This window comes from Miscanthus floridulus, chromosome 12 (genome assembly GCF_019320115.1).
Source record: "Miscanthus floridulus cultivar M001 chromosome 12, ASM1932011v1, whole genome shotgun sequence".
In the NCBI taxonomy this organism is placed as follows: domain Eukaryota; kingdom Viridiplantae; phylum Streptophyta; class Magnoliopsida; order Poales; family Poaceae; genus Miscanthus; species Miscanthus floridulus.
Genome location: NC_089591.1, coordinates 72,373,880 through 72,391,593, shown reverse-complemented (window position 1 = coordinate 72,391,593; position 17,714 = coordinate 72,373,880). Strand labels below are relative to the sequence as shown.

Sequence of the window (17,714 nt, the reverse complement as noted above, 5' to 3'; positions counted from 1 at the left end):
ACAACTATTTGAGAGTACTTATTCTTTCTCACTTACCATGAGGCCTACAAATCTTTGCACAATTACAAAATATTCTCAACTCCATTCCAGTGATCTATATCTGGATTGGACTTCTGCCAAAAAACATCCCGGATACATAAACTGTGTCAGGGTAAGTTCTTGCTTATAAGCATTCAGTAAGCTTCCAACAGCTGAAGCATATAGGACGTCCATTTGATCGATCTCACATTTATTCTTGGAACACTGAAAGTTCTGAAAACTATTACCCTTGACTATAGGAACAGGCGCAGGTTTATTCACATATATACTTTATTTCTTTAGAATCTTCTCTAAGTATACACTTGAGATAGTTCTAATACCCCTTTTCCTTTTATCTCGGTAAGTTCCAATTCCTGGAACGAATGATGCTTTACCAAGACCATTCTCATTGAAACTTGAGGACAAGAACTGCTTCTTCTCCAACAGTAGATTAACACCACTACTAGCGAGTAAGGTGCTACCCACATGCAGGATTAGGAAAATAAATTTCCCATGTTTAAACTTTGCATAAATACAATTGTCCTCTACATTCCCTTTAAATCCAAACTTTCTTATTGTACTGTCAAACTTCAAGAACCACTATCTTGAAGCTTACTTTAATCCATAAATGGATTTCTTTAGGCAACATCCCTTTACGTTCTTTTCCTTCCACGTCAAAACCTGTTGAGTTATGCCATGTAAACTTTTCCATACAAATTACATCCTTCTGATGTAACTGTAAATCGTAATGTGCCACTAATACCATTATGATTCTAAAAGAATCCTTGCATGCTCATTATAATCTATTCCTTCTCTTTATGTAAATCATTTCACCACAAGTGGCGCTTTATAGCTTTCCATATTCCCTTTCGATATCTTTCTATATTCCCTTTGGAGTCACCTTTGTCTTGTAGACCCATTATAGCCTACTGTTTTGGCTCCATTAGGAATTTCTTCTAAGTCCCAAACATCGTTGGTATTTATCGATTTCATTTCATGTTCCTTTGCTTCTTGCCATTTAGATGAGTGAACGCCTATCATGGCTTCTTCAAATGAGGTGGAATCACTCTCTATTTGAATTTCTTTCTTAACTTTTACTTCTTAGTCACCATAAATATACGATTTTCTTATTCTTTGAGACCTTCTAGGGCCTCGTGGCACTTCTTTCATATGGGGCTATTGTTACTCTTCATTGCCAAAAAGCAATTGTTCTATAGCCTCCTGTATCACAAGATCTTTGTTTACTTATTCATCCTCTTTAAGAGCTAACATCTGGTGTTGTATATGTCATACAACATCAGCATGTATAAAGCAATTTGTTGCTCTAAAAACACTGTAGTGGATATGTAATCCCACTTCTATTCAAGCCTTAGGTATCTACATACCATGCTCCCCCAGATTACTCCATCTTCTGTAAAGATGGTGTATCTTTAAATTTCTTATTTTGGGTTTAATCTGTCAAAAAACTCATACGACGCGTTTAGCATCGCCTTGATAACTCTGAACTCGTCCAGTATGAATACTAGCCGACTATGCTATCTTTCCATCGGAACTATAAAAAGGTCTAGGAATTTAGCTATTTCTTTACTTTAGGGGTATCGTTATTATGACCGTTTTACTCCCTCAACGATCACAATCATCTTTTATAGATCACTTTTACCTTCAATGCATAGTATGCATTGCATTATCTGAAGTATGGGGAAGTATCTTTCTTAATTGTCTTTCTTAATTAATCCTACATTTCTCCCTCTCGAAATATGGTATGAACTTTTCTACCACAATTTCGAAAACATTCAGAACTCTTGTGAATGAGGAAACTTTGATTACTTACTTCATCCACATGATTACATCATGCAAACAAAATTCATATGGGAGTACATTTTTCTCATTACACTTCAAAACTCAACATAGTCTATTATTATCAATACTTCTGCAAGTCACACTTGCATATCATTCTTATCTTTTGGTTCACATGCAACTTTCTTTTGTTCTTAAACTCATTGAGTACTTAATGACCATGACACAATCAAAGTGTACGGTCAATACTAGGATAGCATAAAAGCTACCTCAAACTTCTCTCCATATGCGGGATACACTTAGAGCACATGAGTCATCACATCCTTCTCTCGCCATGCGGGATAAGTACTATGCCAAACTCTCCCGTCATGCAGGATTGGTTAACATATGTACTATGCCAACTTTACCCCGCCATACGGGTATTTCCTCAAACTTTTCCCACCATGCGGGTACTATCATAAACTTTTTCCCGCCATGCGAGATATTCCTTTGAACGGACATAACTGCCAGGATTGGCTCGTGTTCAATCATCAAATTCAGAAATAAATCCGAATATTCTTTTAACACACATGTTTAATCCAATGTTAGTCAAATTAAATATGTATATGACTTTTACAACTCTCATAAGTGAAACTGAAAATAAATTCTTCTCCACAGAGAGTACATAAAAGACATTTCTCAATGAAGACTCTCATTGATCTATCTCTTTTCTTGGATCAATATCCTAGAATTCTTTTCTTTTAAAGCCATTCTTTAAAGAGAACACAGTCCCTTAACTAATGGCATTCTTTCATACAAAACTTGCCCTTAGGCATTTCATCATCTGAGTCACAAGTACCCAGCTCATTTCTCTTTCTGCCTTCAAGGATGAAAGCATGGAGGTCTTTTGTCTAAAAAATATTCAACAATATTGCTCATTAAACTTTGAAAACTTTATGTTCTATTCTATATCACCGTTGGACAGAAATAGAATAAAACATCATTCTTCTACATTAATTCCACATCACCGTTGGGCAGAAATGGAATTAACGTATAGAAATTCAATAATCTTGAAAACATAGAATTGCTCCTCAAAATTAAATTCTCACATTGGTTCGAATTTAATTAGAAGACAATCAACTTCATTGCAGCGGAAACATGAAAATACATTTCTCTAGTTTAAGAGCTTTCCTTGATCTTTATCTTTTCTCTGAAAATTGATCACTTTGACGCAAAATTCATCAGAGATTTAAACTTTAAACATAAAACTTATAGAATTATAATATTGTTATCATCAACGTTGGTCAGAAAATAACAATACCATAATTTAACTTTAAACTTAAACTCATAAATAAACTTATAATATTGTTATCATCAACGTTGGTCAGAAAATAACAATATTATAATTTATCTTAACTATCAACCGAATATTCCTCCAATTAAAATTTTGTTGGTTCCAATTTTAACTGGAGGATAAACTTTTCATCATCTACTGAATAACTATAACTGCTCTTCAAATTAGAAGACAATAAACCTTTAACTTTGCAGCGGAAACTTGACAAAATTTCTTTATATACTTTTTAGAAGCATTTTTGCTTTACTCATCTGTTCTCTAAACAAATTATCACGTTGGATCAAATTTGAGTAGAGATAAAACATTTAAACTTAACTTTATTCATTCAAAATAGCTTCTAAAAAAAAGAAAAAAAAGAAAACATCTCCTTGTTCATTTGGCCCGAAGGCCTGCTTGGCCCGAAGGCCTGATCGCTTGTTCGGCCCAGCAGCCGCTCGCACAGCGCGCACCCGCGCCCAGGCCGCAACCTGGGCCTGGGCCGGGAAAGTGGCATCCCGCCTGGGCCGCTGAGTGGCCCAGTCATTCCACGCCGTCGGATCAAATCCGACGGCCGTCCGGCCGTTTCGCCTGATTAAAACCCCGCCGCGGCCTGCCTCCCTCTGAACCCTAGCCTCATTTCTTTCCCTCCCTTTCTCTCTCATCCGCGTAGCCAGCAGCCGCTCACGGCGTCCAGAGGAGGAAGTGGAGGTGGCGGCGCCGCCACGGCCCCTCTCGCCGGCGCGCGCGTGCGGCTAGAGCCGCGCGCGGCACCGTCGAGGAGAGCCACGGTGGTGCCCTTTGCAGACCGAGCCCGCGCGGTGGCGTAGCTCGGCCGTCTTCCCGCACGCCGACGAGAAGTCTTTTTCCCGCATGGTGGCGATGCCGGCGGTGGGATAAAGGCCCAGGTAGGACCCTGTGTTCGTTCTCATCTTTGCTGGGATTTGGGGATTCTAGGGTTAGGGTTTGGTGAAATTTCAAATCGATTTTAATCACTTTCTTCTCTCTTTTCTTTCTATTTCTTTCCCCGAGATCTAGTCACGGGTTTAGGGTTCGAATACTTTTCGAAATCAAAAACTCCTTCTTTCCCCGTTTCTTCACCCGATTAGGGTTTAGGGTTCGATGAACCCTTTGTATTTCTTTTCTTTCGATCCGAATCGGATCTAGCTCCGTTCTTTTCTTTGCTGTTCTCTTGATTCTCTTCCCGCGCGTCAGCAAGCCGACAGTGGGTACTCCATCCCGCGTGAGGCGGTAGTGACGACGGTGGGGAGGCCCTGGTAAGACTTCCCCCGGACCGCCGTCCATTTCTTTTCCCTTCTGTTAGGGTTAGGGTTATGGGTACCCCTCCCCTTTCTCTCTATTCTTTGCTAGGATTAGAGTTTCTACTTCTTCCGATTTAAAAACTGTTCATCTTCCCCCCACGCGGTTCTTCATTCTCTTTCTAGATCCGAACGGATCTAGTCTATCTTTTCTTTTCTAATCGGTTTCTAGCCCCTGACAAGATCCACATACTAGATCGATGGCTCTGATACCATTGTTAGTTATTTTGGATCATCTAGTTGCGGATCTAGTGGGTGATTTCTTTATCAGTTGAATCAAATACACCTAGAGCTTCATTCGGGAGTAGGAGAGAGAGAGAGAGAGAGAGAGAGTAGAAGCCTCTGACCGTGGGAGGAGCTCCCTGCCTTCGCTGGTTCATCGATGAAGATCTGCGCATGGCAGCGACGGTCGGAGTAGCGGTGGAGACCGGCGGTGGTGGAGGCAGTGGCGTGGCGACGGCGGTGCTTCCCGTCACTGGCTGCGCCCCTCTGTTAGATCGGAGTAGGGTTTCTAGGTGGGCGTACGGCTCAGGCGAACCTCGTACTGAGAGCCGCCGACCCCACCTCTATTTAATGCGCAGTGTGACGGGGGCCCGCCAGCCATAGATGGACTGGGCGCCCCCGATCAGGGCGCGAGGTCAAGGCCCAAGTGGCCGTTGGGCCACTGTGGTTGGGAGATCAAACCAACAGGATAATCTAAACTAAGTATGCACTAAGCTACTGGGAACACATAACCGAAGTTTTGATTGCACTAGATTATGAAAATAATATGCTATGATATGACAATTTATATAGAGTGCTATCGACAATGTGGTAAGGTTTGTGTAGTGTTCTTCCCAATGGTGATTTTTTTATAGATGTGTACTTATAATTATCAAGACCATTCATTTCCATCAAGATCCACACTCAGATATGTAGGTGGCCGGAAACTATGGAGGTGTAGGTAGAGGTAATCAAGTGGTGAATGAATATCATGTGGGAGAGATGGATGGAGTAGGGAAAGCACTGCTTCATTCGCGCGAGTCTCCAATTGTGCAACGAGGATGGGAGTGTAGGGAAAGCGCCGTTTTTTTCTGGAAAGGAGGGGATCGGCGGTTAGATCCTGGGCCCTCCTCTCTCCCCCATTCCTACTACCATGCACCTCCTCATAGCCTCGGTCGCTGCCCCAGATTTGGCATTGAAGCTCGGCCGTTGAATCAAAACTTGGTAGTGACGGATGACACAGGCGGTACGCGGTAGTGCACTACGTGAGGCAGTGGGTGGTGGGTTTATAGGAGCGCAGGGCCACAACTTTGCATTGTGTTGGCGTCAAGGAGACAGCCCAATGTAAAGTACATTGACTCGATTGTGGCGACGACGACTGCTGTAGAGTGGGCAGGTGAACTGGCATCGCCAATTGCGTATTCTACGTCTGTTTAATTTGCAAATGGGTGCACCAGTAGAGTAGTAGACGACCACACATGCCGGGGACGATATGAAGGACAACGGCTTATTTGTTACAGGCTCTTTGAATTAATCTTTGTTGTTAGATGATCATAACTCCAGTGGTGTTTGCAAGTCCTAGCCGGCAATGGAGAGGCGCAAGAGCGGCTCTAGCCCACCTATAGTTGGGTGGAAGGGACGACGGAAGGACAAAAGAAAAAAAAATGACTTGTTTGTGTATATTATGTGCTCTTTGCATTAACCTAGACCATTAGGTGATCACAAAATCTAATATGTTGGCCGAGTCCTGGCCGGTTATGGAAGAGGCCGGGGTAAGACAAGGCATGGAAAGGAAGGACATATATGATCACTATTTCTTTTAATATTGGATATGAATATAATTATCAATCGCACATGGAAAATTAACTCAGCTTAAGTGGTTGGCTATTGTGTGCATATGTATAGAGATTTAAAAAGATGGAAGATGAGCCACACATCTACACGCATCTTTGCCATGTCGACGTGCACGGGCTCGGGCTCGGACAGCAAGGCCACAACATGAGTAATGTAGTGCCGGTGAAGGTTTTGCAACTCAAAACTATAAATGACACCATGTTAGAGTAAGATCGATGCAGTCTACCACTGCTTGGCCTCGCACTCCTGCAGTTGAGTCTACATTTTTCATATGTGAAAGTAGTGGCGGATCCAGGGGGGGCTAGGGGGCAGCAGCCCTCCCCTGTGAGAGTGATTTTCCTTTGTGTTTACTGTAGAAAAAACGTGATTTCACCGTTAATCTTCCACATTTGTTCTAAATCTCTATTGATTAGCCCCCCCCCCCCCCCGAAGTGCTCATCTCGGCTCCGCTAATGTGTGAAAGCATGAAGGGTGGCCAGTGAAGGGTAGAAAAAGAGGGTGGGAATGAGGGATGGTAAGACGGGGAACGAAGTGGGTGGCGGACTGAAGAAATTACCGTACTTTAATAAAAATATTAGCATTTTTTTGTTTAAATATTATCAGTACAAGATATACGTCCACATTTTATATTTTTCGTGAACCAACTTCAGCAAGTTGTAGTTACTTGGTTTAATTATTTATTATTTATGCACAAATATTGCAAAACGAACTGAAAAATAATTTATTATATTATTTTCTTCTGTTGCGACAATCATTAGTGATGTTGTCCCTGTGACTCGTCCAATTTATTAGGTATGGCAACTTTACGAGGAAGAACATCCCTTGGACGTTGTGGACCCCAGGCTCACCGAATTCAACAGCGACGAGGTGCTCCGTGCCATCCGCATTGGCCTCCTCTGCATCCAGAGCTCGCCCCGTCAGCGGCCATCCATGTCGAGGGTGGTGTCGATGCTCGCTGGAGACAGCGAGGTGGCCGAGGCGGTGACCAAGCCCAGCTACGTGGCCGAGTGGCAAGTGAACACCAGAGGGCAGCAGTCGAGCTCGGAGCCGGGGGCGGAGGCCATGTCCGCGTCGCCGTTCCTGAGCTCCGTCATCGATGAAGGCCGGTAATCGTTGATGGTCATGCATGGACACGTACAATGAGCTTCTGTCAACCCACGCACGGCCGGATTACAGTATTGTTTATTGGAGATTCACTTCAATTTGAAAATGTCAGCAAGACATCGGGACCGGAGTGGACCAAATGAGCCCAAGTCCAGCTGTGCTGGTGTATCGCTGTCGAGTGCAGCTGTAACAGAATATAGGAGAGGGGAGGAACTCAATTTGCAATTGTCTTGGTTGTTATCGGAGACGTTGGCGGCCAGCTGCGGCTCGAGGATGGCCGGCGGCAACCTTGCCCACCGGAGCTTGTAAACTCCAGTTACCCAGTTCTAAATAGATTCATCGTAGTAGTATCCAGTTCCACCGTAACAGAAAATAGCAGGTCTGTGGATGTTGTGTATGAGATTAATTTGGAGACTTCGGAGATTTGTACGGTTGACTGCAGTAGACGTGGTGCAGCTCTGCCGCCTACCTCAAACTCAAAGCACGACCACTTTGATCGAGGTTCATTAACTCAAATCATCGCGGTTCATAAATAAAGATTTCTTCGCTCCATTTTAGTTTACCACGAAGGCATGTAGTCATGGTGACTGCAGGCTGGTGAGAGTTCGAGGCTGGAACTCGATCCATCAGCACTTACGTGTGCATCTGTGATGAAAGTAACTGACTTTTCCCAATTGTAGAACTATTGTCGCTACTGGGTTGGGGCATGTCCGACGCCAACTCCGGCCGGCATTGCTACAACACCCCTTTCTCCGATTTTCCTAGGCACCAAGAACGGATCCAACCGATCATAAGTCTATCTATGTCCAGTTCACTCCTGAATTACAGCGTCCTTGGCTGCTATTCTATACGTTCCTCGGCAGCTCCAATCGAGTTCATCCCCACAGAAGAGAGTATTGTACCTCTGCTCTCTGCACTTCATCTCTACTTCGCTGTTTGCCCGAGGCACTGGCCTTCCTGGTTCCTTTGCCAGGGGGCAGGCTAGGATTGCCTCGCCGTGCCTTGAGGGGAAAATCTAGGCAAGAGCAAGACTGTACTGTATGGCGCCGAGTGATTTAGTTCCAATTGTTGTCGCCAACTTAAAGATATATTCTGTTTTCTTTTCTTAAAAAGGACATAATAAATATCATAAGCTTCTCAACAAATGTTTAGTCAATAGCTACTGAGAGTTTCTTAGCTTTGCTATCTCTGATATAGATAATCTATAACCTTTATCCATTTACCATAGACTTTTGTTATTAGTAACTCTTTCTATTTTTTAATCTCATTCATAGTTTTTTCCCGTTGCGCCTTAGTGTGTATTTCAGATATACTGTATCTGGTAGCTCAATTTTTTAAAACTTGGAACACATACAAATATGTACTTCACATATAAAAGTTGACATGCAAATTGCGAACATAAGGTTGATATGTGCCCTTGTGTGTCGAGTTGTGATGAGTAATTGTTAGGAGATGATCGGCTTTGGTTAATTTTGGACTTCGGAGACTAACCATTATGTGAGTGTATGTGCAACATGTCACTTGGCTATGTTGGTGTGCAAGTGTGGAGCATAGAGGCGGTCACGGATATGGAGAAGGTCAAGTAGAGATGTGCTACGCCGATGGACTGAGAGCGGTGAAGGACGAACGTGAGGCTTGGACCGAGGGATCAAGATGTCCGGAAAGGCTGACCATGGGTGGCTGACACTTGGGGATATCAACAAGCAAGAGTACATGTGAAGAAGTAGACCGTGTTGACCTAGTCAAGATAGCGGTTGACTAAGTCAATCAGACGTGCTGGAGGACTTGGTGATCGAGCGGTTGAGGATGATGATGACACATGTCGAGATCGTGGAGGCAGCGCAGCGGATATGCTTCTCCTAGGGGTTCGGTGGTTTGGGCCTCAAAACCACCGGTGGACGGTTTCTTGAGTTTGGGCCTCAAAACCCGGTTGGATTTCCGATAAGAGGCACGTGGTGTCATCGTGAAGCTTGAGTCGAGGCGAAGCAAAGTCGTGAAGAGCCCGTGGCCATCGAATGCTTGGATCTCAAGTTGGACGACCATTTTGCCCCTGGGTTAAGTGGTTCAGCCAAAATATCTAAGAGCATTGTTGGGAGCGTGTAATAGCTCTATAAATAAGAGGATGGCTACTCCTAACCAGTCCATCTCTCCAGTTGTTCATCTCTAGGCGTTCCCAATCTTTAGTTTTCTAGTTTCTACTGTTGTTGAGAACATGGTGCGAGAGATTCATACTCTGTCTATGTTTAAGTTTGTGCAAGTTGTCTTTGTAAAAATTAGATCTAGTAGATCTTGGAATTTTAAGCAGAAAGTGAAAAGTTGACATATTATTTGCCTAATTCAGATGTTTTTTGAAGCTTTGATTTGAATATGTTACCCTATAATGCATTCTTTTTTAATCTCTACATGATCCAACTATAACTCGACCTTACATGCAATTGAATTGACACAATACTGCTGTGATGACATGAAAGTTCATAGTTTTTGTTGCTGTAGAAGTGTGTTGATGACCATCGATGACCAAGACAAAGATTATTTGTGTCGTGTCGCAGCGATAGGAGATATGGTGGTTCTGATATCTTAGATGTGCAGGTGATGTGGGACCTCTACAAAAGATGCGGTGGACGACGATAGGCTATACCAAAATATAGGGACAATTGTGCCCACACATCGTCACCATCATCACCGCCACCGCTGCTGCCACTGCCGCCGTCCCCGCCATAGCTAGCTCCACCGCCGCCTGTACCAAAGACGGGCCATCTACCTCCTAGTGGGAAGTCATAGTCACGGTGAGCGTTGGTGAGTGTTGTGTGGTGGTGGTGTCCGCCCTCATTGTAGTTGGAAGACTGATATGGAAGAAGATCAAATTGACAAAAGGCTTCATATTATCCTTCATTTCTTAGTTTCCCTAATAGTAGTAGCGAAGCTAGCATAGCTGATAATCTTCTATTACATGTCTTCTTTCTACGGCCAAAGAACATGACCTTTCACTCCATCGTGATCCACAAGAAATTAAATGTGAGTTCTGTTGTTACCTTTCATTATTTCTTGGTTTTCCTAATAGTAGTAGTGAAGCTAGCATAGCAACTAATCATCTGCCACATGTCTTCTTTCTATGGCCAAAGAACATGAGCCTTCCCTCAGTAACCGTGGTCAACAACAAATTAAATGTGAGCCCCATTGTTATCTTTCATTTCTCGATTTCGTAGAGAGGCATAACAACTAATCTTCTGCCATATGTCTTTTTTCTGCAGCTGAAGAACATGAGCCTTCCCTCAGTAATCGTGATCAACAAGAAATTAAAGGTGAGTCCTATTGTTATCTTTCATTTCTTGGTTTCCTTAAGTAGTAGAGAGGCATAGCAACTAATCTTCTGCCATATATATATGTCTTTTTTCTACAGCTGGAGAACTTGAGTCAGAAGAAGATGAGTCTGTCCTCGAGAATTCTGAAGCACTACAAGCATGTCAACATGCATGTCATCTAGCACAGGGATTAGATCAAGAACGGGAATTAGATCAAGATGTAGGAATGATACCCAAGAGGGCACCACCACAGTCGCAACCAGAGAAGCAGCGGGTTCTTGTACGTGTTCACTATAGCCCAGACACTAGCTTTGACTGCGAAGCTAAGTTTAACCAGTGACTGGTGTCGTAGGTCTTGCTAGGGGTCAGATGCCTAGCTGAGCTACATATGGATGTAAGGCCATATGTTTTGTTGGTTAAGTTCGGTACACTTTGTTTTTAGGTTCGCTGTAGATTAAAACTAGTTGGCTCGTATACATTAGTTGGACTATCAAATTGGTTTAGTACCAGCCAAATTAGTAGGTATAAATAAGGGTGGGCAAAATACCGGATACCCAATCCCCGAACCCAAAATACCCTATCATATTTCTGGATAGTAACTGTAGAAACCCGAATTTAGTTTGGTAGTTCGGGTAATGTTCCTGGGTACCCAAACTACCCGAATTACCTGAAATATTTCAAATATTCTTATATTCCTAATATGAAGACATGAAGCGGTTCAGTGCACTATAAATCTATTGTTTGGTATGAATTAATATAGATTTATGCTAACTTGATAAGTTTTGTTGTTAATTGATATGAAGACATGACGTGATTTGGAGGACCATTGTTTATTGCTTTAATATGCTACTAGAATTCTTCCAAAATGGCTGGTTTTGTCAATTTCAGGTATCTCGGGTAAAACTCGAACCCAAATTATTGGGTACCCGAAATTTTAGGTAATGCTTTTTCGGGGCCAAATTCGGGTAACAATCAATATACGAATCATGTTAATCCATGATGGAAAATTTCCGTCATGGATGACCAAAAAACCGTCAGAATGTAGTATCCGTGAATGCCCAGCCCTAGGTATAAATATTTTTGAAAAATTTGTCGTTGTTTTTCGATATCAAAATTTAAGCAATTAAATTCACTTTATTATTATTCTCCACTTTGTTTGATGGATTGTCTAATCTATTCTAGGGTTGTTGCACCTGAGGTTACATCCTTGTCACTGCTCCTGAGGTTGCATCGATCCTCGTCACTAATGTCGTTGCGCCCGTCGTTTTAGACCATGCCAACATATCAGAGATGCACACATGGGCATCTTCTTCCATGTAACCGCTACGTCCAATGCTAGGGAACGTGCGTAGTTCCCCTGGACGGGACATAGCTGTTCAGTTTTATGGTTGAACTCAACAGACACCATGCATCAAAGAATAACAATAGCTCTGTACAATAAAGCGTACTAGACGAATTCCCCATGTGTTGCTGCGGGACTTCCATATTACATTGAGAAATAAGAATGTGAGTTGTTGCAGGGTTTTTATATTACATTGGAAATGTAAGAATGTGATTCAATGAAGTAAATATTAATGCATATAATTTGTGTGTATGTTAGGTTTATTGAACGTGTGTAAGCAAAACGTGGAAATGTCTCAATCGTAAGTAAGTGAACTAAACATCCAGAATTCCAGATCTAGTTTTTGTTTATGTGCATTCAATATATGACATTGATCCAAACGTGCATCTATATCTGAGCTTTCAGAGTAGGGATTTTAGTTCACCTTATAGCAAAAGTAATTCATGATATGAAGCCGGGGGACATGTGCTTTCTGTGCACATGATGGTCATGTCTTGGGAGACTTGAATTAGACCATGAATATGTGTCGGATCCTATACATGATGAGCATACAACTTTTAATGTGACCGTACCTCATTCCCAGTTTCCTGCTGCTTTGATCTTGGGCCTCGTTTAGATGCAAAAAAATTTTGCAAAATGATTACTGTAGCATTTTCGTTGCTATTTAGCAATTAGTGTCCAATCATAGTCTAATTAGGCTTAAAAGATTCGTCTCGTGGATTTCGTCTAAACTGTGTAATTAGTTTTATTTTTTATTTATATTTAATGCTTCATGCATGCGTCCAAAGATTCGATGTGACGGGGAATGTGAAAAATTTTGCAAAATTTTTGGGGAACTAAACTGGGCCTTGAGCAACCCTTTTCTACTATTCTTTTTGTACTAGGAATAATAGATAAAACGGTAAAAGCATTAACCGTAGCAGTTATATATTTATGCTCAAATCTCCACAGAATAATGTCCGCATATACGAGGGATAAAACAGTATCAGCAACTCATGGAAAGGAAAAGAAGAATTGAAGGATAGACATAAGCCCTGACGAAGACGCTTTTATCCTTCAAAATTATACAGGAGACACATACACCTTGATAGGAAAATCTAGTGGAACATTTAAGAGCACAGAATTATAAAAGAAAGGAAAATTGCGCTGGTACTGGAGTAGAAAGCCAGACCCTAGAGGCCTAGACTGTTATCAAACAAAAAAATTAATAAAAGCATAGTACGAATTAAGGGCCTCTTTGGCACGGCTTATGTCGGCTTCGGCTTCATCTATTTTGCGCAAATCGAGGCACTGTAGCGTGAAGCCGTTTTGTAAGCCGGGGTTAAAATGAACTAGAAGCCAGGAAAAAACAGTTTTTCTGGCTTCACCGGCTTTGGCTTCACCGGTGAAGCCGTTTTGGATGAGCCGTGCCAAAGGGGACTTAAATCTGTCTTTGTCCATTCAATTTTAAAAAATCAATCTTAAAATTTTACAACATATAAATTATATATTATGAAAGTAGTTATGTTAGTTGGTAGTTGGGCTCAACCGAGACACTGAAACAGCAAACATGGTACTTTGCAACTGATAAACCTGGTTGCAGATGCTCTGGCCCAGCTGGTCCTGACGACCACCATGGTTCAGGCAACCAAACAAGGTTCAGGCAACCAAACAAAGCCTGAAGGTTCTTCCTCCCGTCTTGAATAGTTTAGTATTGAAATGATTCCTTCAAAAAAAGGATTGAAATGATTGGATTTCAACACCTTGTGGGCATGTGTTTAATTTCCAACTAGTCCCTAGTCAATCCACAAACTCTAAATTAAAATAAAATTATCCACATTGTTGCGGTCATCCAATATGTCCACAATCTACTTTTTTTTCAGAGAGTGACATTATTATTGTCCACAATGTTACGGTCATCCAATATGTCCACAATGTATAAGAAGAGACTTCCCTTATTGAGGTTGGGGCAAATGGTAAGAGGTTTGGCGAGAGCATATCAGAGCATGTAAACGAGGATGCTAAGAAAACACAACTATATAAGGAGCCTTCGTACGCCGTGTTGAGACGAATGGTTGGGTAGGACGTCGGCATCAGCATGATAAAGCTAATCGAATTAGTATTTATCTGCATTTTGGTACCGTTAGTTACTACTTACTAGTATTAGTTATTAGCAACTAGTATACTCCATAATCATTGATCCAGTTGGGGTGACTGGGAGTGAGGTGATAATAATAAATTAAACTATCAAATCCACTTATTATTTTGTACTAGTAGTATTAGCTTGCTAGATCTATTTTAATCTCTGGAAGATACGTGGAAAGCAAAAATTATATATACATAATCTCCCATTGATGTGGCAGATTCTTTTTTGTTGATAGTTGTGGCAAACGGAGTTGAGTTTCTAACACTACTAGAAACAAAATTCCCCTATCGGTTATCTTCCACGGACATGAAAACTGTGAACTTTTCTATCAGGTCCCTAAAACCGATATAAAAAAAAGCGTTTGGTAAACTAATTTTTTTTCAGATTTTACTATTCACAGAAAAATACCTAATAATTTATCAATATATGGATTGATTGTTTTTTATAATGGGAGACGGAAATGGTGTGGTGCGAGCATCTGTCCGTCTGGCGCGCGCTTCCTGGGCCTGCGCGCTACCTATCAGCCCAACGGGCTGCTCCCTCTACCTTCCTTCACGGTTTTCTCAAAAAAAAAAAAGACAACGTTATTTTCTAACTCGCACGGCCGTCGCGGCGTTCCCTGCCGCTCTCCCGCCGCTCGCCTTCTCCAGCACAGTTGCTGCTCACCGCGGCCTTCTTCAGCACGAGGGAGTCTCGCCGTGGGCATAGCACCCGCTCGTCGCGACCTTCTCCAGCGCAGGGGACCCGCTTGACCGACGCTGCCACCTCCACCGCGGGTGACACTGCTTGCCGGGGGCACTGCACGTGCCCTATTGTCGGGGACAACACAGCCGCTCACCGAGACCCGCGCACCCTCCCGCCCGCTGCCATCCTCCTTCTCCACTACGACCTAGCGCTGGTCTCGCTATATAGGGCTCCGCCTACCTATCAGGTTTTGCTGAAAGCGCTTATTGCAAGCTAATGTTTCAAGTGTTTCAGAGAGATACTGTAAATGTTTCATATGGCTATTGCAAAAGTAGATCGGGATGTTGCATATGTTGCAATGGCTATACACGTATGTTGCCAGCGTCTATTCCAAATGTTTCATCTGTATTTTCATACGTATGTTGCAAGTGTGTTTATCTGAATGTTGCATATGTTTCACACATATGTTGCAAATATTTTATTTGGATATTGCGTATGCAATGGTTATGCAGAATGTTTTTAGGTGTGTTTTGGAGGTGTTTAAGCTTTTTTTAATATTTGTTGCAAGTGTTGTACTAAATCTAATGATACCCATGTTATAATGGGACCAACTACAGCCGCCGACCGGGCGCGGACGAGGGAAGCAAAGGGGGCGCGAGCAGTTCCCCCACGGGGTCAAGCAGCGCCAGCGACATTCGGGCAGGTGCAGGCCCCCACGTGGGACACGCGTGCTGACGCGGCGGACGCTAGAATCGGAGATCACCCACGATGCGAAAATAATGCAGTCCGCCGGTCTATCCCGTCCTGTCAGAGAGACCTTTAGTCCAAAAATTTCCATGACAAAAAGTGTACGTCCCATGCTCGAAATTCGTGACCTAGTCTGAATATGATTGGATTTCGACACCTGATGGCATGTGTTTCCATGTCGCTGGTCAATCCACAGCTTATATGAAAAAAAAAGTCGATCATGTGCAGAATTCTGTACATTATACGATTTTCGCACAACAGCAAATGTACGACGGGCGCATCTTGATTGCGTGGTGACATAAAAAATCCTTATATAGTCAATGAGAGTAGTTTCCACAACATGTAAAACAATGCTAAACTTGCTACTATCGTGCATCGTGCACTACAATAATAAGCCGAATGGTTGGGTTGGGTAGGATGTCTACATCGGCGTTATAAAGCTAATCAAAAAAAATTTATCTCTACTTTAGTGCTGTTAAGTGTTAACTCATATAAGTGATGACGTCCACTGGTAGTACCCATTAATAGGTTGCATAATTCTATATATCTTCCTTATATATATATATATATATATATATATATATATATATATATATATATATATATATATATATATACAGTGATGACGTCCACTGGTAGTACCCATTAATAGGTTGCATAATTCTATATATGTTCCTTTTTTCAATTAGATTCTACGTGAAAAAATTGCCTCGCCGCAACGCGCGGTGTGGCCCGGTTTGCTTGAATTACTTCAGCGGTACTTTTCAACAAACGAACAGTGTTTTTTCTCACAATAAATCAGCATAAGCCAAATTTCAGCGAAACAAACGGTACTAGTGATTTGTTGTGAGAGAAAAATACTATTCGTTCGTTGAAAGTACTTCACTGTTGTACGGAGTGCATCTATATATGCCGCTGAGAGGAAAATACTATTAGGGATGAAGACGGTACGGAAATATTCCGTACCGAACCGCATCGTTTTCTACATTTAATCTGATCAAATTCATATTTTCGGACAAATTCAAATTCAGTCCGAAATCTAGAACATCAAATTCGAAATCGGAACAAAAACGGTTTTGACATTTTTCAACTGTTTTCTACTTTAAATTCTGAATATCCCAAATTCGAAATTCGGTTTAAATCAAATTTGGCCCACTAGAAGTCCAGCCTTAGAAAAATTATATCTTTTTTATACTATCTTGGATGAAGATGATTTTTATATGAAATTATAGCTCTCGACGAGATCTACAACTTTCTAATTTTAAGTTTTTTCATTTGAGGTCTTTAAGATGTTCAAAAAAAATTAAACAAAATTTCAGCGGTATATTAACGACATACCAGCACTGGTTGCATTTTCACTGTTCACCGAGTCTTGTAGCATTTACTTCTTGCCCGTATATTTTTTACCAAGTCCTTATGTGTTTTGTTCCTGTCGGTGCGGGGCCCATAGGATACCCCATAAGGAAAGGAGAAGATCTAGTCTAACTAGAATTCTTTCCCTGTAATCTTAGTAGAAGTATTATTCTGTAATTCTACTAGGAACTCTTATTGTAAAACCGACTAGGATTCTGACCTCCTGACTATATAAAGGAGGGCAGTGTTCTTAGGGACAGGGACTTGGACAACAACAAACACTTTACAATTAATCCAACGCAAAGGCTAACGTCGACTGGACGTAGGGCTATTACTCGATCAAAGATCGAGGGTTCGAACCAGGATAAATCGACTGTCTCTTGCGTTCACCGTCGAGTTCTGCATACGCTGAAGCCCGAACAAACTGCCCCGGGGACCCCCGTGGCAGGCTATCGGTGGTGAAATATCGATAGCTGGCGCGCCAGGTAGGGGCTTTCGGCGACTTTGCATCCGAGAGCTCGATGGACCTCGACAACATGATCTTCTCGACAGGGTCAACCTTCATCTTCGGTTCATGGATCTGCGAGGCAGGTGACAATGGCAAGCTCTAGGGCCATCTCCTCGAAGATTTGGATCATCATCAAGACCTTTCCATTTTGGCGATAGCGATAGATCAACTTGTTGGAAGATTCGTGCAGCTCGCGATGTCCGATCCTACTCAGATTTCGCAGCTTCACGCATCCGATTCAAACTCAGGTTCCGCTTCCAAGACGGAGTC

General features: G+C 42.2%; 1 protein-coding gene across 1 annotated transcript in view; it reads left to right on the top strand.

Annotated features, from left to right (window-relative positions):
• LOC136497466 (probable LRR receptor-like serine/threonine-protein kinase At1g56140) overlaps nt 1–8,084 on the top strand; it is a 30,678-nt gene extending 22,594 nt beyond the window's left edge. Inside the window, exon 24 of the mRNA XM_066493274.1 lies at nt 7,072–8,084. Within this exon, the coding sequence (XP_066349371.1) occupies nt 7,072–7,389 (318 nt within the window). The 3' untranslated portion in view covers nt 7,390–8,084. The remainder of the gene's footprint in view (nt 1–7,071) is intronic.
• The last annotated feature ends 9,630 nt before the right edge of the window (nt 8,085–17,714 follow it).